Source organism: Ostrea edulis, chromosome 3 (assembly GCF_947568905.1).
Source record: "Ostrea edulis chromosome 3, xbOstEdul1.1, whole genome shotgun sequence".
NCBI lineage: Eukaryota > Metazoa > Mollusca > Bivalvia > Ostreida > Ostreidae > Ostrea > Ostrea edulis.
In genome coordinates, this window is record NC_079166.1 from 11,285,883 (window position 1) to 11,310,211 (window position 24,329).

Consider the following 24,329-nt stretch of genomic DNA (forward strand, 5'->3'; position numbering starts at 1 on the left):
AAGTATAAATTGTAGTAGTACAATACATGTAGTTTGAGAAGTAGTATAGGACTGGGACGATACTGAGCCTAGTCAATCTGATACGTCTCACGATACATGAAATACGATACGCATCACGATACATGAAATACGATACGCATCACGATATACATGAAATACGATACGTATCACGATACATGAAATACGATACGTATCACGATATACATGAAATACGATACGTATCGCGATACATGAAATACGATACGTATCACGATACATGAAATACGATACGTATCACGATACATGAAATACGATACCTATCGCGATACATGAAATACGATACGTATCACGATACATGAAATACGATACCTATCGCGATACATGAAATACGATACGTATCACGATACATGAAATACGATACGTACCACGATACATGAAATACGATATGTATCGCGATAAATGAAATACGATAAGTATCACGATACATGAAATACAATACGTATCACGATACATGATATACGAAACGTATCACGAGACATGAAATACGATATGATACATATATCACGATACTATGTCAAGAAACACAAGAAAATGGTCATCGTTCACTTTTCCGATGTCATTGCTAGTGTCTCTAAGGAAAATCCTGTTACTTGGTAGAGACGGTAGGGGCAGATAATGCTTGCCATTGTGTTCCATACTTCAACTACGCTTTATGTTTGTCTGTGGCAAAGAACTTTAACATTGACCACAGCTTTTGAATAGAAGTAGAAATATGACTTTCATGTTATACATGTATACTCAAGAACTTTCCAGTGGTAGCAAATGGTTTTACTTTGTGACCTTGACTCTGTTGCTTTCCGAATGCATCGGTGTTTCACAAACATACTTACATTCCATGCATTTTACCATTTAGTGTATCATTTCTAATGGGGATCCGGGATAGAATAGGTCCTCGGTACCCCTTGCTTGTCGTAGAAGGCGACTAAATGGGGCGGTCCTTCGGATGAGACCGCAAAAACCGAGGCCCCGTGTCACAGCAGGTGTAGCACGATAAAGATCCCTTCCTGCTCAAAGGCCATAAGCGCCGAACATAGGCCGAAAATTTGCAGCCCCTCATCAGCAGTGGTGACGTCTCCATATGAGTTAAATACTCTCGAGAGGGACGTTAAACAACATTCAATCAATCAGTCAATCAATCGATCAATCAATCATTTCTAATGATTTATTGTACAGTAAAGCACTCATTACAATGCTATGTTGTATTTTCAACAGCTGATAATTTGGAGGTTACACGCATATAGTCAATGGTTGACCATGTTCGGGAGAAATAGAAGGAAATATACCCGCCTCGCAGGGAAACGGCAGTACATGAGAGAATGGTCGCCTCCAAGCATACGTTCTCAGGTATTTGTCAGTTCATAAAAGACAAGCCTGTTCCAACAGCTCTGGAATATTTTCTCCCCCTTGGAACATTTATAATTTACGTCCTATATCTTGTCATAAATAATGAAGTTCAATATTCAAATATTAAAAACATAGCGAAAACGCTAAATATTTTAAGACATTTTAAAAAGCATACATCTTTGCAAATTGTCAGTTTATTAGGAATGGTTGTATCCTACGTTATACTCTCATAGAATGGTTGTATTCAGCGTTATAGTTAGATTATCATTAATCAATCTGATTCAAACCAGATCTTCAATCCGCTCCTCTACTGGCCGTGTCGCGACATGGCCAACAGAGGAGCGGATTAATCAGATTGACCATTATTAAACGTCTTAATCGCAAAGTTTTCTTCCTGAAGTTTATGGTATATATTTGTAATGATATTGTCTTTTCAATGATGTACATGTACTGGAATTTAGGTGAGTTTTTCTGTGTTTTTTTTTAAATATGAAGAAAACGGAACGACAGGGACCAATTTACACGAAATTCTTTAACTGTGTTGACGTGTTTGAGCAAGTGGTAGGGGATGTGACCGAATGCTATATATCATTCAAACCAGAATTCTTTGCGTCACTTGATAGGCTATATAATTCTTTAAAATTATCTTTATAAAGAAAACTATGGGCGATTTTCTAACCCCTCCTCACGGACATCTACACTCTCCATAGTGACTTGCCGTAAGGGTTGGTTGTACTCTGCGTTAAAAACACGACTGTATCCTGCGTAGGAATGGTTGTATCCAAATGAAGTTTGACCACGGTATGTTCGCTTTGGAATAAATTAAAGCTTTGTTTTGTTGTGTGTAACATGTAAGGCGGAGATAACGAACATACCAGGCTTTACACACGACAAATAACATCACAAGTGAATGCAATGCAGTACATGTATATGTAAACATACATATATATGATTTGTCAGGAGACAAGTTTAAAAGTTCATGAAATTTTATAAACAACACAGTCATGGTGAAGTGCTAGCCAGTATAATGAATTTTGAATTCAGATCATTTGATAGTACTTATACAAACGAAAACAGTGAAATTGTGTTTATTTCACTTTTTATGCATCACAAATTCTCTTTGCATGAGCTATTTAATATACTGTGCTCTTGTCATTTTTCTTTTAGTATTGTTAATGCATGAGATAATTAATATCTGATTATTTTATCCTAGTGCTTGAAAAATAATTAAGTTAAGATGTTTAAACTCTGTATTTTTATATATTTAAAGATTTTCAATGAGATATTTCATTGTATGCAGATCTTCGTATGAATGTGTTAAATGCCCTGTGTAGTCAACCACGATAGGCTTTAAGAGGTTGTTCAAATATGAAAAACATATTTTTGTTAAATGTGGTGCAAGTATGACTTCAAATTTAGCTTGAACTTTCGTATACATTGTACTTGGAGAGGACAAATGGGTAATATTTTTCGATCCCAATTGCCATGGTGTTGTTGTCTGACAACCAAATATATTTGATTCAGAAAAATTAAAGTATTTTAGATTAAGAATAAAAGATTTTTTTTTTTTTTTTTTGATGTTGCAATATTCATTTTGTTTAATGGGGCATATTGGCAGAACATCGTATATATATATTATTTTTAGATATGGAAATGTTATAAAGTACCAATTTTGCACTTGATGTCCTTTTACCTTAATTCTCTTCATTAGGTTCATTATAAAGTTTTGTTAAAAACTCTTTTAAAATGGTTAAGATCTGTATAAAGATTATGTGACATTTACTCATGCTATGTAATTATGTATAAATTGTGTCAAATGGATGCAAAACTGCAAATCATGGTCAAGATTACACTATGAGTGTTGTTACTTAGCAACCAAAATTATCTATTTGTCAATAAAATTGATTAATTTGATCGCTATATTTTTGTAATGTTTTAAAGGCTAGACATTAAGATTTTCCTGGTTTTGACTCTAATCTAGTAAGAAGGGTCGTATTATACATATTTCAGAGAGAGACTGAAAAAAGACTGAAAATTCCACTTATATGACCTTCTGAAGTCATGGGATATACCATGACAAAAATCATTTTAAAAAATGTTCCCTGTCAAATTCCTAACAAAATTATATGTCATATGCTTACCCCAAATCAGGGCACATGTGTATATATAGATTTAAATCGATTAAAAAAATTATTCTCATTTAGTCTTTAAAACCCCCAAGAAAAGGTTAAATAATATAGAATACCATGGGCGTAATAAATGGAAAGGGGTGCAACTGAATTAATTTTTTTTAAAGCAATAACCCACATCATGCACAATAGTTGAATTGTATAAAGTATGTGCATTCAGGGAATGTGTTCTAATTCTTGTAATATTATGTTGAAAATTAATATGCAATACTATTTTTTTTTCCAATATACTTTTGATTAATAAAATTTAAAAAATGTTGATATTTGAAATGGAATAATTTTTTCAACAAACATATAGTTGTCAATAAATGAGCTTCAATTTGTTCTTACTTGTATTATTAAAAAGAGGGATTGAGAAGAAAATAAGATAAATTATTTTTTTCAAAATATCAAAGTGCAATATTGTTTGCGAGGAACTTGGTTGCCAGGTAAAATTGAGTTTTTGCTTTCAGTAATTTATTTAATGATGACAGTAATGTCACAATAATATTAGGGAGATATATTACAGATTTAACTCTGTGTTCAATATTCAGCACCTCTGGCACATAGGGTGTCTTCATTCTTGAATTTTCCATACAACTGATCCAAGACTAAAATCATGGATAGAAAAAAAACCGATTTATTTCACATCGTATTATTTTAAGTTCTCATTTTAAAAATGAAAATTCGCAAGTTTTTAATTAATTTCATGATAATGATAATCAAGTAAAATCCAAATATGCATGCAGGCAGTAACTATGGAGCAAGCGTTTCGGTCGGACTGATTGAAGTGGACAACAATCAATATTTTAAAGTAATATTTGTTCTAAATCTGAACATTTTATTTTTTCGTAAAAAAAAATATGCTATTGCGATAGTTTTGTATGCAACTTTAACCATAGTCATTGATAGAATTAAAACTGATATAAGTTTAAGATTTTATCAAAATAAAAATTCCGGTTCTATTGAATTACATATGTAGATCTATATAGAAATAATTTGTTGTACGGGAAGACAATAATGTAATTTTACTTCATTCAGATTCTCTGGATAGGTTTTCTAACACAAAGATTAATCACACAAGTTTGTAGGCTAAACCTTATTTTTTTCTGTCATTGAAATAGTAAATCACAATTTTGCAACAAAAATTTTCAACTGGAAAATGACAGCTTTTTGATTTGAAAACTTTCACTGCAGTGTAAAAACTTGGGGAGAGAGGGTATCAAAAATCACTTGTCAAGTGTGATCGTAAATTTGAAATATGGATGACAATCTTTAAATATTTCACGATTGTAGTTTTTCATTCGATCAGTTATTTAAGTTTGATTTTATATCAAGTATTTAAATGATTTCTAAATGCCTGTATGTTAGACATACATTTACCAGTGAAAAAAAAAAAAATCCTCCCCGGCGGGGAATTGAACCCCGGTCTCCCGCGTGACAGGCGGGGATACTGACCACTATACTACCGAGGATATATATAATAAGCGATAAATATTATATATAAACATTTTAAATGATTTAGATAAGGTCATTCGCGATATATTTTCTCTTCAGAAATATCTCTTTGTGAAATAATCAACATGATAGTTGTCTCTATCAAATTATAGCATTCAATGCCCGTACAGTTCACTCTTACATTCATCAATCAACGCTTTACTTGTTATTTACATATCCCGTGGAGTGCCTCAATGTTTTTGCTATTTACAAGCGAGCGATAAATACATTCTACGTCCGTCTTCGATTACCATACATAGGGGTTTTTGGAGTAAGTTATGGCATGAATAACGTAAAATATATACTATATTAAATTACAGGAAAAATCAATATTTGTCTTAATCTATTGGAACTATATTCTTAAATCACTGCGCATATGACCTTTCGCGAACTCCATATTCGATTAAAAATAGCTATACCACGTGGTTTGTAGGATTCATGGGTAATGTATTGCGCACGCATGCCATGTTTTTCAAGAGGAGATAATAAGATTGTTGTGTACAAAAATTGACTATTCTAAAGATAAAGAATGGACTTGAATCATAGGAATTGTGTTCCCGTTATTGTTTAGGATACACGCTTCGATCTGAGAAGGTAAATACATACACTATTTCAACGATTTCTTAGTAAACTCGTCTTGTTTTAGGCGCGAAGAAGAATATCCGGGCTCTTTTGTTATCAAAGAGGTTAATACAAACTTGATTCTGATTGGTTGAAAGTTTAGTTTGGCAGAATTTTTAAAGTGTCGTATTTTTGCTCAAATATATCAGCAACTAAAGGCTTACAAAGTGTCCTTTATTTGAAAAATAAGCAAAAGTATATATCCTTTGACTTTATTGTTGTATCATTCAAAAAGAAAAAATAAATGTTTAATGATATGAATTCATATTTTCCATTGACATTGCATACGAGATCTTAAGCATGACACATTGATAATTTTTTTTAAGTAAAAAAGATGTTTCAATGTAAACCTTTTTCAAAAGTAAACTAGAATTGATTTTTTTAAAAATTTCAATAGTCATTCACGTCAAATTTATCTACATTTATATAAAATAATTTTTAGGGCATAAGGCCCTGATATGCTTCGAATGTGTTTGAATTTAGACAAAAGATATGAATTAATCATGCCGATTATGATTATTATCTACGATTACAATGAACTTTTGCAACCTCTATTTTCTTGTGAGTTGTCTGTTCTTGATAAAACTGAGACATGGGGATATTGTGCGTTAATGCGAAGTAAAATTTAATGCGCATCCGTGTGAACGAGGCATAAAATTCACTTTCGATTAATTCAAGTGGGCCGTAAGCAATGATTGAGATGAATTTTATATTATTCGAATTACTAGTCCGTCACCATAAAAAAGTACTTTACAACATCATAATTTTATGACGTCATCGTTGGATTTCTATAGTCTCTTTATTGCAGATTTTTTTTTTTTTTTTTTTTTTTTTTTTTACGAATTTATTATGAAAGACTAACGCCTGCTAAAGAATCATATTAAAATTATATAATTTTACTTGTATGAATTCAATATAATCATCAAATATTGAAGTATTTTTTGTAAAAGATTTCATGCATCGCAAATTTTGTTTGTTTTCTGTATATCTAGCTTATTTAGCACGAAATTGAGAGTTATATATAATGGTTTTGATTTACACTCAGTTAGAATTGGGATTAAATTAGTCTATATACTGAAGTGATGAAATGACGTACTTTATGACGTCACAGTGTACAAAGTGTTAAAATTACGTCATACTCACAGATCTTTCATAATCGTGATTCACTTTTGAACGATGCTTTTCTTTATTTATCCCAGCATTGTCGTCTTCATCGCTGATGATGGAACACACGTTGCGGAATGACAAATTTGCTTACGTAAATAAGCGTTTCCAGCGTAAAGCTTGTCTTGTGCTCTTAGAAACGTATTTATCTTTTATATTGTTACGTCATATTTTAATATGATGACGTTAGAATGAGCACGAGCATGACGTAGTTTGGCTGCATTATCAAACGATATATAATGAAATGAGATCTTTAAAACTATTTAGAAGATTAGGTAAGTATGATCTTAATTGACTGAAACAAAGCTATCACGTGAATGATATGAAGCAAAGTATTTTCAAGTAGTATATTTTTCTTCAGGAGTTTTACAACGGAGGTATATGATTAATGATGCAAGATTAAAAGGCAGCATGAGCAGGTAAGAGTTCCAGTTTTTCAGACAGACAAAATTGTAATTTTTGGGTTGTCATAATGGTGAGAGAGAGAGAGAGAGAGAGAGAGAGAGAGAGAGAGAGAAAATTATATTTTCTTCAGAACAGTCTATTAGGTGCAGATAAATCATAAATGAATGTTTAACCTTGAATTACAAGTTTTTTCTAGTATAACTGTATTTGAATAAGCGTCTTATTAACTAAGATCTTAATTTTCACGAGATGTCAAATACAGTGTTGATAATGGATTTACAAGGCAATATATATTACCAATGAAAGTTATTTATGTTTTTTATCCGAGATGTATCATCTTTTGACTATGAAAGACAACTCTTCTTTCATTCATGATATGTAGAGTAACATTATTTCTCCAGTTTGTACGAAACATATTTCACAGTTAGTTTGTTCAATGGTTATGTATTGTTTAACGTCCCTCTCGATAATTTTTTCAATTACATCGAGACGTCACTATTGCCGGTGAAGGGCTGCAAAATAAAGGCCTATGCTCGGCACTTACGACCTTTGAGCAGGGAGGGATCTTTATCGTGCCACACCTGCTGTGACACGGGCCCACGGTTTTTGCGGTCTCATCCCAAGGACCGCCCCATTTTGTCGCCTCATACGACAATCAAGGGGTATTGAGAACCTATTCTAACCCGGATCCCCACGGGACAAAATGATTGGTTTTGGAACTGCTACTGTTTATGTTTGATTTTGAATATTTCGAGATGGCATTGTAATGATCATTAGCGTCAATGATTATGGAACAGTGAATTGACACCTTGTCAAAGTTTTGGGCATTCAGATCTATCCGGACGCTTAAGCGTGACGTCCAGACAATTTTTCCCGGGAGTGGGGGGGGGGGGGTGGATTTTTAAACGCGATTTTGTCTCGTAACTCCACTGTAGTGAACACGAATTATGTTGAATTAGATTAGATAGATTAGGCCCTATGAAAAAAGCGTGGGTGGTAGATAGAAATTTCCATTACGTCTGTCTGTCTGTCTGTATAACTTTCCTTCGCCTTCCTACTTTGTGTATGTGTTACGGTTATAACTTTTTAACGAAAATATTTCACGCATATAAATACGTCATCATTGCCGGTAAAGGGCTGTAAAATTAAGACTTATGCTTGGCGCTTATGGAATTTGAGCAAGGAGGGATCTTTATCGTGCTAAACCTGCTGTGACACGGTACCTCGGTATTTGCGGTCTCATCCGAAGGACCACCCCATTTAGTCGCCTCTTACGACAAGCAAGGTGTACTGAGGATCTATTCTAACCCGGGCCCCCAAGGGATGAGAACCATTATAAGGTCATACTCTTCTCCAAGATTGCTATTACAGGAAATGCACCTACAACTAAGGTCATTCAACCAATAACAAGGTCACTAATACTCACTAACCTAGCTATATATATACGTGAATGGGATGTTGTGACATTAGTTTATTGTTGACATTTTGCACAATTAAAATTGAAAACCTCCAGAAAAATGGCCGCTTACAAGTTCCACAATGGAAATGGAAATATATTGACATATATGTTTGAATTGATAAAACCTATATTTCCCCCCCATCTTTGTTGCATACTTATGAAACACATTTTAACTACCATATTTTTAGAAAGAAAGAAAACAATATTAGAAATAATATCGAGGTTGTGGTCAAATCGGAGCACAACCGCACCTTTGTTATCATGAAAACGGGGAATAAATTCGATTTCGCAGCAATTATCTATTTGTTGCCACAGCAACAAAGCTGTTGATGAAAACATAGGGTCCCGGGTTCAACGTTTTAAAATGCACACATACTACCTTATGTTATGTGTAGATGTATTATGTTTTAGCAGACGGAATAAAATTCTCTTTCGGAAAATCCTAGATCTACCACTGAAGAGTAATTATAATTTTCACATTTCCAACTCCTCTCTGTGATAACCCTATGCACCTCCAATTTGTTTAGTTTCCCCAGCACTTGCATGCAAATCAGCAACTCGTCATGACGTCAGTGGGCAGGGACTGTAGAAATTAACATGGAGTGCTGTGTGTATTTCAATTCTATGAGGGCAATCGGCAATGTTTTTGATATTTTGAATTTACATTTTCATTTCTATTCATGTAAGGTATAACTCTAGTTTGTTTGATAACTACGTGGAAAACGTGGTAATTTATGCATAACGGTTTCATGTTACCATTGCATATACCTAACAAATTAGCCAGTGGTTTCTCAAACATTTTATAGACCCTGATGCGTGCAATTGCACCACTTGCGTGAAACCCATGGAACTATGAACATTTCCTTAACGGTCTGCACGATTTGCACGAAACAGTATGTTTAACCTGCAGCTTTGACTTCGGATTTGTTCGGCATTAATTATTCGGTTCTTTACGGGGATGATTTGAACACGAAATACTTTTCAATATGGTTATCATCTTATCATGAAATTAAATAAATAAACAAGTGCTCCAATGAGTGTCTACAACCTTTTTCTATGAAGTCCATAGTGACCTTGACCTTTAGATCTCAAACTCAATAGCATCAATAAAATATGTTCAAAACAAATCAATAGCATTGTTTCTCTTGTCAGTTGTGGTAACAAAGTATTGAATCAAGCAACACATTTGGCCTGAATAGTGTCTACAAGCTTCTTCTATGAAGTGTCGTAGTGACCTTGAACTTTACTTTTTGACCCCAAATTATTAGGGGTTTTTCTCTCTTGATAACAAATCTATATGTGAAGTATGAAGTCAATCGAACCTTTTGACCCCATGATCAATAGATTTCTTCCTCTCTTTATAACACAGCTACCGGTGAAGGGCTGCAAAATTTAGGCCTATGCTCGTCGCTTATGGCCTTTGAGCAGGGAGGGATCTTTATCGTGCCACACCTGCTGTGACACGGGATCTCGATTTTTGCGGTCGATCTCATCCGAAGGACCACGCCCCATTTAGTCGCCTTCTACGACAAGCAAGGGGTACTGAGGACCTTTTCTAACCCGGATCCCCACGGGAATGGAGCAAACATTTTGTCCTGTAGAGTGTCTATAAGCTCAGTGTTACACACACTCAGACAATGATTACCCACACATGAGCAGTCTCGTTTCTACGTTGTGTATCCCCGCTCGCAATGAATTCAATGTGTAGGGCATACTAATAATAAAATCTTTATGAATTATACATACGACTCGTGTGCGTTACTAGAAAGTTTACAAATATACTTTGAAATTTAAAAAATGATACATGTAATAATTGATGAATATACATGCGTTTCATAGTAAATACTCGTATTTGGATGAATGAAGATTTAAGCTTAAATAATAAGACAAAGATAATAATAATACCATATTTATATAGCACCCTTTTCATACACTATGTACGCCCAAAGTTGCTTTACAATGCATATATACATTACAACAGAATGTTATACACATAATACATAGAAAATAAATAAAACATTAAAAGCTATACCTATCCTCATTGTACATATAAAACATGAAAACACAAGATACCATAAATATGCTAGATAAGAATAAACATCAGTTTCAGGGCGTATTAAAATAATAATAATAATAATGAAATACACACACGCACACACAGAATATAATGTCTCAGGTATAATACATTAAAACATTATTTTTATAAAACATCACAAAATGGTACTCGAAAGCTAAAACACACAGTCTTTAGTTTTCCCAGTTTTTCACAGAATCTAACCTACACGAATGACTGAAATGATAGAAACTAGTCCTGGAAATCTTGATGGAAAAAATGTGTTTTCAGTGACTTCTTGAATGCACACAGTGTTCTACAGTCCCTTACATGTTCTGGAAGGGCATTCCACAGTTTTGGAGCTATTGTTCTGAAACACCGATCTCTGTTACGGTTCGACTTTTTGGAATAACTAAAGTGACTGATCGTTTTATAGACCTAAGATTTCGGGTAGGCTTATATACCTTTAGTAATTCTCAAAAAGAAAGGCGTCATATAACGATCATTCGATTATCGATTTGTTATCGGTGTAAGCTTGAATTTCTGTTTGGCGGAGACGACATGCGAGGACTGTGGAAGACCTGAATCACTGATTAAGATTGAAGAATATCAAGAAAAGTGTAATACAAAACAATCTCAATTTCAGTTGTGGAATTTAATAATAACGAAACTAAAATCACAAACAGAAGAACTAATTCTACTCCCCTATGATTTGGGGGGGGGGGGGGGGTCTTTTCTTTTGGTGGCGTATGTAAAAGCGCCCGATTGTCTGCCAGGTAGTTTTAAAATGATATCCATTTCGTGAACTTTTCGAATTTTCACAGCTGGAAGTCAACCTATTCATTACAAAATTAATGCTCAAATTTGTAACGACAGTCTATTAGCCCACATTTCCCAAACAGTGTATAGCAAAATGGCCTGTACATATGTTTAGGGCATGTCTTGAACGATTGTTCTGTGTGGAACGAATATTTCACGAAATGCTGAACGGTTTAAACGGAACGATTAGTTTGCACTTTTGAATATTGGATGTATAATGTGATGATTTAGGGTCTGTCGATGTTGAATTAATCATTCTTACGTCTGGAGGTTTATTGGAAATTTTATACCTTGATGTCGTACATTTGTCATGATTGTATGTCTTCCAGAGAAGTACTGTACCTTGTCATGGCTGTATACCTGTACCTTGTATTTACATATGTCACAAACATATAGTAAAATAGAACAAGAGCTCCGCAAAGCGGAGCATAACCTCTCGCAAGGAGGGATCTTTATCGTGCCACACCTGCTGTGACACGATACCTAAGTTTTTGCGGTCTCATCGGAAGAACCGCCCCATTTAGTCGCCTCTTACGACAAGCAAGGGGTACTGAGGACCTATTCTAACCCGGACTCCCACAGGACTAGCTCAAACGAAACTCGAAATTTACCGTCTTTCTTTGTTAAAAGTCATCGATCGTGTCAAGGAGGGGATACATTTAATAATTGATGAATATACATGCCTTTCATATAGTAAATACTCGTATTTGGATGAATGAAGATTTAAACTTAAAAAATAAGACAAAAAGTCGTTAAGAAAAGCATCATATAACGATCATTCGATTAATGTCAATAATGTACGAATAAACTGTGTAACCAACCAAGCGTTTAATAGAATACTGAATGTACCTCCATCATAGAAGAGCTGATATCTCGGAAATTGCGTATTGTCATTGCTATATAAAGCGTTGTCAGAGTAAAAGCAATTAACTTCTATTCAATTTCCCTAATACTGAAGATGAAGTCTGATATATTCTGAATGAGAGTTTATTGTATAAATTTCACATATTAACCCAACTTGCCAAAATAATCCCCATTTCATCAATTGAATTTAGGCCTCCCGTAACCATAGCAACAAGGTCAACATAGCATGTGTGCTTAGAAAATTGATCAATTTGATGGAAAATAGCTCATTCCTTATTTGCCGAAATCGATTTCAATTGATGTTGCGAATTGTTACCAATAGTAACCTGTTATCGACCTTTTAAATATTGCCTGTTTCTTTCAAAATTCGCTTTGTCGACTCAGAGTCTTAAAAATTATTCATTTTATAGTAAAAATTGATGGACAATATCTGCAGTCCTTGACCAGTGTTTTTATACATGAAAATTACTTATTCACACTGTTTCCCCTAACAAAATGTCCAAATTAATATCAAAATTTCCCAAGGAGATGAAGTGATTGAAGCTTTATTTCATTTTATGTGAAAATGACATCTTGATATGGAAAATATTGGAAATAACAGGATGTTTTCGTCATTTAATAAAGCGTTTTTAGACCTTTTCATAATGTTGACTTTATGACGTACATGCCATGTCGCATAATCTGAAGGATTTTATGGAAAGGTAAAGCTTGCAAAACAAAGTGATAGTTACAAAAATCAACGATATTATATATAGGTGTGTGTGTGTATGTATGTATGTATATATGTATTTCAAGCATGGAAGACTTCAGCATGGAAAAATTCCCAATATCCAAAATTGTCGATGATTTTCCCCAAAACAATTGGGCATGAATTACAGTAGCTTTTAAGATTGGTGTGCAAAACATTAATGAGGTTTTCCGAGTCCTAGACAGCCAGTCTTTACCCAGAGGTTAAATTTCGCTGTAAATAAGGAAGGGTCGTTTTTCTCACATTTATCCACTGTTTAGTGTATTGTTTCAGGAGCTCTGAGAGATTGTAAAATTATAAAATCCTCGTAGTGAACTATAAAAAAAACCCAACTACAGATGACCAGGAAGTAGATACCCGGAAATGGTTTACACAATGTATGTTTAAGCTAAACAAAAATGGGGGAAACCCCCTCATTGCTGTCTTCAGAAAGCTACATCAAATCGAAGTTGTAAGAAGCAATACTAAATATTTTACTTCACTATGAAAGGTAAATCAAATATGGCATCAAAATCAAACACGTCTTTGTAGTGTAAGACAGAAAAGAGAACTTAACATGGATATCTCATGTCGATCTCACACTTGTGATTAGGTGTGAACGAACCCCCCAACTCATTGAACTGACATTCTTGAATAAATGTAATGATTTAAGACCTATCTTAAAACTTTTATCTCAAAAATGACATCACAATATTTTGCAAGAACTCAAAAAAAAAAAAAAAAACAAAAACAAAAAAACAAAAAAAACAAAAAAAAAACAACAACCCAAGTTTGTTGTATATATTATGAGTTACCTATAGCTGCAACACTTTGAAATTGAAGTTATTTTGACGTTTTAGCCCTTTATAAAATGTTTGTCTGGAGGATAATATATTAAACTGGTACCTCGCTGATTGGTGGCTACACACAAACATAAGTTTTGCGAAGTCAACAGGGTACCATTTTAGGCAAATGAGAACAGCGAATTATTTTGTAATTACTATCGTATCAATGTGTTTGTAAACAATCTGAAGAACTTTCTTTGATTTTCTAGTTATGATCTTTAATTTCCCACTTTTTTGGACCATGTAAAATATTACCAATATCTTAGACTCTATGCATTTTAAAGGTATAAAAAATTCTTCGTTGTTTCTTTCCAGCGAAAGTGGTATTCTTTTGATTCGAAACGATGGTACAATCCAGCTGAAAGGCGACTCCAAAATTCTTGGAGAGTATCATCTAAAACACCGACTCCTGGCAAGAGTAAAGCCTGATGGTTCCATGGGCGTTTTCATGATTCCGGAACAAGGTCCCAATAAAGGAAAGATGTTTGCTGTTTTGCCCAACGGACCGTCCGGAAAGGAGGGCATTGGTTGGGAGCGTGTTATGTCAGGTGGAAGTACTTACCTGAGGCCGGTGTTCAGAACTATGACAGATAAAAGGACAACACCCACATCCTCAAAGTCCACCAAACCACAGCAGACGTCAAGTGACCCAATTGTCATAGATCTGTGTGACGACTCTGATGTTGTCGTGTCTCAAAATAATGATGTTTCAAAAAATGACAGTTCAAAAGTCATACAGTCCCCAGCACCAACACCAGTGATGTTGTTCACGAAAGACAGTGCAGCTAAATTGAATTCACGTTCAGTGATTCTTACTCCAGTCTCACAGGTTGGAAGTAACCAAAATATGGGCAGTACTTCAAAAACTGTAACGTCCTCATCAAGCACTAGCGGAATAACACGGGGAGAAAATCCTGCGGCTGTAAGTGTAATGCTTAAAAATGGTAATCCAAACGTGCAAAATCCCTCAAAGGATTCCCAAGGTCTTGGAACTGTTCTTCATAATGTCAAACAGAGTGAAAACCTGAAACAAACAATAGTGCAACCAACCAACCCATCTGTTACATTAACTACAGCTTTACCAAATACAAAGAACATCCAGAACATGAAATCAATTAATGTTTTGCCATCGAGGTCATCGTCTAGTGCATCTGTACCAGATATTGCCTCAATTGGGAGACAAGCGCCAACAATACAGAGTAGCAGTGTTTCTTCTAGCACACAACAGCTTACTCGTGTGCAAGCAATACCTTCTTCTGTGAAAGACCAATTGCCTTCAGCGAATACCGAGAAAAATATTGGAGTCATGATCGTAAATGGTGGTTTTAATAATATGGCACAGATCCCAGGAGCGCAATCTCTTCTACAAGGACAATATCGAGGTATACCGAATTCAGTTGGATCTCAAACACCTTCAGCCACACTAAATCATGAAAGGTTACCGCCCAATTCACAATTTCTGCAACTGCCAAATGTAGGTGTTCAATGCATTCCATCTTCGTCGTCAGTGTTGACTTCAGCATTGGCACAAACTCAAAAAAGAAATGAAATCTGTCATACTCAGCCAGTGATGGCAACAAAAGCTACTACTGTTAGCAATTGTGTTTCACAGTCATCCACAAAGACAAATTTGGAAACCCGTGAAACTCCCATACAAATTAATTCAGTATTCTCACTTGCTCCCGTTGATCCTATCAGGCCTTGGCTCACGAACGGGAAAAACATGCCACTGTCTGAAGTAGATTTCTGGGCAGATGCGATTAATCTAAAGATAGCGGATAAAATATTAAATGACAAGCGATTACGAAAAGGCTGTTCTGTTATCCTCCAGCGTACAACCTCTCACCGACCTCGGAAAATGCGAGGATGTCGATTTAAGGATTCACAATGCAATGTTGCATGTCGAAAATTATTTGTGAAGGGCCTCATGAAAGATCTTACACGAAAGAAACATTTGAAGTTGAAAAGACGAAAGATTTATAATTCGTTAAGTCTACAAATAAGAAAGAAGGTGAAAGACACTACAATCATTGCAAAACCTCAAGAACAACCCAAACCTCAAGTGTCCTCTCATCTTGTCCCGACACGATTTAACATACCACAGGTAACCCAAAGCGTTCCAGCTGCCCAGCCAACTATACGTCAGATTAACCCCACACCTTCTCTTGGTCAACCAGTCGATAAACCACCTATTCAGTGCCAAAACAATCGATTCTTACTGCTACGAATGAATGGTCAAAACGTCCTTGTCCCAAGTTCAACTATCGGTGGTCAGTGTATCAACTTCAGTCCAGTGGTTTCTACCACAGGGGGTATGCCAAGGAATGTAGTACCCAGCTTTGCAACAGCATTGCAAGTAAATGCGATGCCACACACCAGATCTCTATTAGGGGCGCGTATGAATCTTTCCACAACTAATTCTCTGACATTAACTCGTCCAAATGCACCCACTATTCCTTCATGTGTTGCTTCACTGCCTCAACTGAACTCTGTAAGTAATGTCGTGTCTGGAGTATCAGTCAACAATGCTGTTCGTTCATATTTGTCTACAACCAGCAATCTGTCTAGTAGTAACATTCTGAATAGCAATGCACGTCCATTGTTTCACCCTCAAAATGCATCAATGAGATTACCTGTTCCGTCTGTCGGCACAGCTCCAGGTCCCTCAGGAATGATGAACCAGGTTGCTCCATATCCGGTTGTCGTTAGACCAGCAAATCTGGTTACCCAATCAGCACCATATCCTGTTGTAGTTAGGGCAGTTAATCCGTCCACAACTACAAGAACACTAGTGCAAAGTCAGTTGACCACCTTCTCGACAATAAGACCTGTAGTTTCAACGGGGGTAAACACCACTGTTCAGATTGTGCCCCCCGTGTCTTCTGTGACGTCAGTCCATTCTTCACGGGCAGCTATACCGACTACAACAACTACTCAATCTAATACGTCGTCAGTTGCATCAGTTGTCGATGAACCAGTTTCAAGTGTTGCGAAATCGAAAGTAAATAAGGGAACGAAATATTACTTCATTCCCGGTGGAGTGAAAATAAAAACAGAACCAAGGACATCTGGTTACGGCGATGAAGGAAAGAAAAAACACAAAAAGCATAAACGTCCTCGATCTCCATCAGGTGAAGGTTCTGACGATAGAACAGTTAAAAGACAGGAAGTTGACACGGAAGAAAACGCTTCTACTAAGAATCTATTGGACGACATTCTCAAAGTGAGTAGCGAGACGGATATTGAAAATCTATCTAAATCCGAGATGAGTGCTGAAAGAATTAAGCAATTAAGAGAAAAGCTTACTGAAAATCAACGAAAATTAGAGGAATATCTCCGTCAAGTTGATCAATGAGAAAATGACACTGTCGTTGTTGAGAAAAAAATCGACTTGTAGTCTCATTCATTACGGAAGAAAAGCTTGTACATGTGTTTGGTGTATTCATAGGTGATATTTTTCGTCACGATTTTTTCGCAAGTGTAAACTGATTTGAACGTTATCAATATGAATTTAACGTGTACAAGTGTAAACTGATTTGAACGTTATCAATATGAACGTAACGTGTACAAATTTTGGTTTCAATGTTGTTTTTATCAGCATCTTGTGTTAGGCAAACTGAGTTTAATATTAAAGTCTTTTTACACTTTGTGTTGGAATTTTTTCACAACTGTGTTGATTTGAATGCATGAATGCTATTCTTTAAACGATATATAAGCTTTGAGGATATCGGACCTGATGACCAAATTTCTGTTCATGTTCCGAACTTGCTAATGAACAAATAAAGACAACCAACAACAACCTATCTCATAAATAAAGAATACGAAATAAAGAGAAGAGCGCTGATTAATGGACAATACCAGAGGTGGAATCAGGTGCCCAGGAGGAGTAAGCATCCCCTGTTAACCGATTACATCCGCTGCGAGCCAATTATATCTTTATCAGGTAAACAGAGTAATTCATAGTCAAAATTGATATGTTATGAACGGGCTTAATTAACAATTGTTCATATATGTCCAAGATCTAATCCGATTTCGATATCAACAATATCAAATCGATATCGTCGTGTCTGATTACGATGTCGATATCGCCATTAACACAACGATATCGTATCGATATCGACAATTTCTATTTTAAATGTGTTTCAGTTAATTAATAGTCTTCGTATACACAGCATGTCTGTCTATGATGTCGATATCAACATTCTTTAAACGATATCGACAATTTATATTTTAAACGTGTTTGAATTCATAGTCTTGGTATACACAGCATAATGCCTACCTACGGTGTCTATATCGAATCCTGATATTTTGGTAATGGTTTTGTACGACATTCTCGCAAAGATCTCGTGCCGATATCGACAATTTCTATTTTGAACGTGTTTGAATTAATAGGTTCAGTATACACAGCGTAATGTCTGCTTATGATATCGATATCGAATCTGATGATCGTTTTTGTAATGGTTGTGTACGACATTCTCACAACGGTATCGATATCGATAATTTCTATTTTAAATGTGTTTGAATTAATAGTATTCGAATACAGAGCGTAATGTCTGCCTACGATGTCGATATCGCCGCTTCACAAACGATACTGCGTGCACAAAATACAATTTCACTATGTGTTTTTGATAATTTCGAGTACATTTAGTATCTTATAAATGTGGATTTAAAAATGTATAAGGGGTACATGATAAATTTATCATTACTACAGTAAATTGATTCAAGGAGTTGGATCACATCTCGTTGACAGGCGTGGATCATCAGATCAAACTCGACATCTCATGTGATCTGATGACCCGCGCCTGTCAACTCGACATGATCCGACTCTTCGGATGAAGTTACTGTAGTAATATTTATATAATATATCGTCATTATCGATAGAAAGAGAAATCGATCCTATTTTAGTTCTCATGCAACCATTACAAAACGATCGTCATTCGATATCGACAGGAAGATATTCCATTTCAGTTCTAACACTACGTTAGGCAAAACGATAGAGCTTCGATATCGACAGGAAGAGAAATCAATCCTCATGCGTGCAACCATTACAAAAACTATCTTGATTTGATATTGACATATAAAGAGATTTCAATTCTTTACAGTTCTAATACTCCGTTAAATAAAACTATCGTGATTCGATATCGACAGGAAGATAATTCAATTCCATTTCAGTTCTATAACTATATTAGGCAAAACGATAGTGATTCGGCATTGACACGATATCGATGAAATCGACACAAAGATAATTCGATTCTATTTCAGTTCTAACAATACGTCAAAGATATAACGATCATGCATCGATATTGACAGGAAGAGAAAGCAATCCTAATTCAGTCCTTTTGCAACCATTCCAAAAATGATCATGATTCGATATCGAAAGAAATAGAAATAATTTCTACGAACGTACTTCAGTTGTAACACTACGTTAAGCAAAACGATCATGACTCGATATCGACAGGAAGAGTAAATAAACCTATTTTAGTTCCCATACAACCATTTGAAAAACGATAATGATTCGATATTGACAAAAAAGAGAAATAATTTCTATTTCAGTTTTAACACAACGTTTAAAACGATCGTGATTCGATATCGACAGGAAGAAAAATCTAGTTTAGTCTTCATACAACCAGTACAAAAACGATCCTGATTCGATTTCGACACTAAATCGACAGGAGGAAAACTTAATCTTATGTATGATAAGTCCTCATACAGTCATCATTGCAAAACCTATCATGATTCGATATCGTCAATCAAGGTATGTGATTATTAGAGTGGTACATATCGATGCGATATTATGTTTGGTTTGTCGATATCGTATCTATATCGAGTCTTGGACATAACTCAAAATTTTCATTCGTCTCAATTTTTATATTTCAAGGACGTTAGGGGAGCTCCTATGCTGCACTATCGGGTCATAATGTTTTGATCGTCGGTGTTGCAGGCACAGGGATTTTTTTTTTTTTTTTAGAAGAAATAATCTTTAGAAATATTCTCTGCTCTCAAAAATGTGTGAGAAAAACTAAATACATGGTCTATGTATGGGATATGATAGTCAGGTGACCGAGAGGCCTTTGAGCTCGGGTTTGGTGTACAATTGAATTGACCAATAAGAACGCGTTTTATATTTTTGGGTGATCGAGGATGTGGTTCGAAAACGACAGATCGAGGAAAGATCAGTTTGTAAAAAAAAAAAAAAATATCTAATTTCTGTTTGCACCGGTAATGAATATGAAGAAGCAATGCATTTTCTGTCGTAAGATGTACGTCCTTTAAATATAAAAAAGAGACGAATGACAATTTTAGTTAGCGATTTTGGGGATTCCGGATTCCTCCCATGTGGAAATATAGAATATACGATGTCAAATTTAAATAAGACAAAAATTTCGCGACGAGCCCCTGTGGCCTAGACGAATCTCACTGAGCTTGGCTAAACTATCAGCATTTACTCGTCTGCTTTAAGAGTGCAAAAATTTTGTGTAGTTCGAGCCCGACACCTGAAATTTGATTCTTGTTTACATCTATTAAAGTAACTCTTCTTTGGTACACCTCAGGACTTGGGACACAAGTACCCTGACTTGATTAATTAACCTAGTTAAATTAATCTTCGATTTTTATAACATAAGACCCCTTTTCATTTCTCATTCAGTTCTCCGTGTTCTGAAATTTCTTAAGTTATTTTTCACTTAAAATACCTCATATGGAACGCACAATTTATTTCAGTTGACCTTCATTTCTCAATATAATAACATCCGAGTTTTCATGAAATTTCACCCTTAAGGTGCCCCTTTATCAGCTTAGTAACATGCCGCTTGCGCATGCGTGAACAAAACATGTCTGGAAAATGGCGGGTTGAATTTGCAGAAGGTTTAAAAGGTAAACAAAGTATTTTGCATGCTGCACACGGATGCAGATGATTGGTAATATCTTTTGGAATATCATGCAATCTGTATTCAACAATGTTTTGCTATGTTCAATATACCAATATAATATTGGTTAGGGTTGGTTCGATAGATGAATATGCTTTACATATGATAATTGCCACACCATGCACCACCATCTTCATGGTGGAGCATTGCGAGATCTGCATTTTTAATAAATATTTTTCTAGATACTGGACGAGTTCTTCATAGAACATATTAGGCGTATGTCCAGTGCAGTGACGGCAAACTGTTGATTTAGTTACCCTGTTATACAATTAAAATCCGGAGCTCTTTCTGTACTCTGCTGGCAGCTTTTCTAGCCTAAAACTGAACCCTTCAGCTGACGTTACCACTGGGACGTCTTGAGGAAGCACACCCCCACCCCTCTTGATCATTCTATAAAACCTCTATAAAAGTAAATGAATGCTTATTCAGTATATACGTGTATACAAACAAATTTACATACACAACAGGGATAACCCATGAAAGCTCGAAAGTTTATTATTACCACTGTGGAGGCTTAGAGGTTAGAGTAATCGCCCTGCATGCAGAGGGCTGGGGTTCGAATCCTGGCCGCGAGAAACCTAAGTCGTTAAAACAGGTAGTGACAGTTCCATCGCCAAACACTCAGCATCAGGTGTGAATGTCACGTGACCTTATAAAACAGATGTCCTGTGTCACAGTAGGTGTGGCACGCTAAAGAGCCCTCACTGCTCAATGGCCGCTAGCGCAGAGTAAAGGCCTAAATTTGAAGCCCTTCACCGGTATTGGTGACGTCTCCATATGAGTGAAAAATTCTGGAGTGATACGTTAAACAAGATACAATTGAAAGCTTACAGGTTTTTTTAGGGTCTTGTTTTCAAGAGCCTGAGCCTTTCCTATTGGGAAAAACTTTTAATTTGCTTGAAATTGGAAAAAATGTTCCATACAAAAAAGTAGGGAGAAAACCAATCCAGAGTGTGTTACGGTTTAATTGGACTCCTTCTGTCTTTCAATTTGTTCTAAGTTTACCTCATTCAAATAATCAGAGGTAAAAAAAATAGGTTTACTTAACAATTTGAAGCAAACATTGTAATCTGTGGGCTTGTGAAGAAGATTAATGAACAATTAGGCTACCCTGGTTGATTTGTTTTCACTGTTTGAGAATTTCAAAGCAAACATTGGGGAAAATATATGCTTTGTAGAATTGGGAATGGGGTCTTTTGGTCCCCTAAAGACTCTTAAAAAATCTCAGGCTTATTTCCAATGGGGTCTTTTGAATGATGCAAAGATGTTGGCACTAGGAGGTCATTATGTGGGAGGAAACCAGAGTACCCGGAGGAAACCCATGTGTCTGAGCAAGCGACCACCATACACTCTCACATACAACCACTACCAATCGTGGGAATCGAACTTGGGGTTTCAGTGGTGAAAAGCGAGAGCACTACCTCTCTGCTACTCTGACACCCTCAAAATTATCAATAGTACATCAGCCTGTAATACAATACAATGTTACTATTAAAGCATCCCTGAGATGAATTTCATTTCAGACAAATAACTTTATTTGTAGGTATGAGGTGTTAAAAGCTTAGTGTGTGAAAAACATGGAGGAATTTGAGAAACAGATTCGAGAAAAGACAAAGAAAACACGGACGTCTACCCGCCTTCTGACACATAACGATGAAAAGATCCTGGGTCAGAACACTGCACGGAAACAGGAAGTGGTGGCAGACAACCAGAAGTTCCACACCAATAAAATGAGAACGTATGCCAGTGCGTGGACACCGGTAGTTAACAAGCCAGCTAATGAACAGGTATGTTAGTGTGTGGACACTGGTAGTTAGTAAGCTAGATAATGGACAGGTATGTTAGTGTGTGGACACTGGTAGTTAGTAAGCTAGATAATGGACAGGTATGTTAGTGTGTGGACACCGGTAGTTAACAAGTTAGATAATGAACAGGTTCTACTGTTTTCAAGATAGTTCTTATAATTACCTGGGAGATCTCTGTTACTGTGAGATTTTACAGTATAATATTCTAAATCTCTTGAAGTTTCAGTGACCAAATGTTGGTACATTAAAGTCGGACTACATGTGTATCTTCAGTGTGCCATGGAATAACATGGATATATGTATAAATTAGTTAAAGCTATTCTGTGCTGCAATATAAGTTTAATCTCTTGTATTTGCAGATTTTCAATGAACGAAGAGATCTGATTTCTCATTGGGTATGTACTACTTGGGAATGCCAAATGAACATATATAGTCAAAGGATTTATTTGATTTAAATTTAGATTTATTTGCTAATTTTGATTAAAATAGCAAAAGTTTTTAATTTTTTGTTTTGTCTGATATTCTATTCCAAAGTTTTATTGTTGATGTTACAAAAACTATTCCTTATGAAGTAGTCTGTAAATTGGGAATTAATTTATTTGTATAAGTTTGAATTGTGATAAGATGTTACGTAAGGTTCTACAATTTCATATAGATAATCAGGAGTGTAACCATGAACTATTTTGTTCATCATAGTTTAGAATTATTTAAGTGGTGGGTTGGAAAGCTGAATAGCATAGCCAGAATAATATGTACTGCAAATATCAAAAGTCAAATGAATATTTCCATCTTGTCAACAGTTTGACCTGTGGACGAATTCTCAGAGGAAGCGTTTTTTTGCGGCAGTGTTTCAGCAGTGTGAGCGACCTCAGTACAAATTTATACAGTACTGGTTTCAGGACCACGTTCCCTTACAGCACTTGGATTTCACCACCGTTCTGCCAAAGTTTCTGTCTCTGTATATATTCTCCTTTCTGGACCCCAAGTCGCTCTGTCGAAGTGCTCAGGTCTCTTGGCATTGGAAGTTTCTGTCCGAACAGGTGAGTCGAAGAGAAAAATAATTCTCTTTCTTTAGGACTAATTCTCTTTTAATTGCGATCAAGTAAAACCAATTAGGATGGGGATATCGAAAAGAAATTTTGAGTATGATTAAGAGTTCTGAAAGTTAATATTCAAGTAAATAAAAAAAATTAGCTGATGATCTGGATATGAATTGACTATGAATAAGACTTTACTATGTATATTGTGACAGGTGTGTGCGACAACTCGATCTGGTGTCAAGTTACAAATTTTGTTTAGATTAAAATTCATTACTAATTTTAGGTTGCATATACCTCTCTTCATCATTCCTACAGATTTGCTTTGAAATCGCATTGAGAAAAAAAAAAAAATACAGCCTTCATTGAATTGCAAAAAAGAACTTTTGGTGTTATTTCGTAAGACTTTTCGTAAAATGGGGCCCTGGTTCTCATGTGTATTGTGAAACATTTGTTGTACAGGATGTTGTGTGGATGCCTAAGTGTTTGAATTATGGCTGGTTCCTCCCCTACAAGGCACCAGACAATGAATTTGGAGCTTGGAAGAAGTATTACC

General features: G+C 35.6%; 2 protein-coding genes and 1 non-coding gene across 7 annotated transcripts in view; 2 read left to right on the forward strand and 1 right to left on the reverse strand.

Annotated features, from left to right (window-relative positions):
* Positions 1 to 4,954: 4,954 nt before the first annotated feature.
* On the reverse strand, positions 4,955 to 5,026 carry Trnad-guc (transfer RNA aspartic acid (anticodon GUC)). The gene has a single exon. It is a non-coding gene; the product is annotated as a tRNA-Asp (tRNA).
* A 456-nt stretch (positions 5,027 to 5,482) lies between these two features.
* LOC125675716 (uncharacterized) lies at positions 5,483 to 17,654 on the forward strand. Of its 2 annotated transcripts, XM_056160022.1 has the most exons (4): positions 5,484 to 5,642; positions 7,195 to 7,252; positions 9,109 to 9,158; positions 14,321 to 17,654. In XM_056160022.1, the coding sequence occupies exon 4, from the start codon at positions 14,442 to 14,444 to the stop codon at positions 17,358 to 17,360; it is 2,919 nt and encodes a 972-aa protein (XP_056015997.1). In that variant the 5' UTR covers positions 5,484 to 5,642; positions 7,195 to 7,252; positions 9,109 to 9,158; positions 14,321 to 14,441; the 3' UTR covers positions 17,361 to 17,654. The 2 variants fall into 2 exon arrangements, with proteins under 2 accessions (XP_048769456.2, XP_056015997.1); XM_048913499.2 differs by lacking the exon at positions 9,109 to 9,158 and having other exon boundaries at positions 5,483 to 5,642.
* A 3,144-nt stretch (positions 17,655 to 20,798) lies between these two features.
* Positions 20,799 to 24,329, forward strand: part of LOC125677411 (epithelial cell-transforming sequence 2 oncogene-like) — a 63,951-nt gene continuing 60,420 nt past the window's right edge. For all 4 annotated transcript variants that reach the window (XM_056160023.1, XM_056160025.1, XM_056160024.1 and 1 more), the window contains exons 1-5: positions 20,799 to 20,878; positions 22,475 to 22,718; positions 23,096 to 23,131; positions 23,537 to 23,776; positions 24,236 to 24,329. The exon at positions 24,236 to 24,329 is cut by the window's right edge and continues 47 nt beyond it. In XM_056160023.1, coding sequence (XP_056015998.1) covers positions 22,509 to 22,718; positions 23,096 to 23,131; positions 23,537 to 23,776; positions 24,236 to 24,329 — 580 coding nt within the window. In that variant the 5' untranslated portion in view covers positions 20,799 to 20,878; positions 22,475 to 22,508. The remainder of the gene's footprint in view (positions 20,879 to 22,474; positions 22,719 to 23,095; positions 23,132 to 23,536; positions 23,777 to 24,235) is intronic.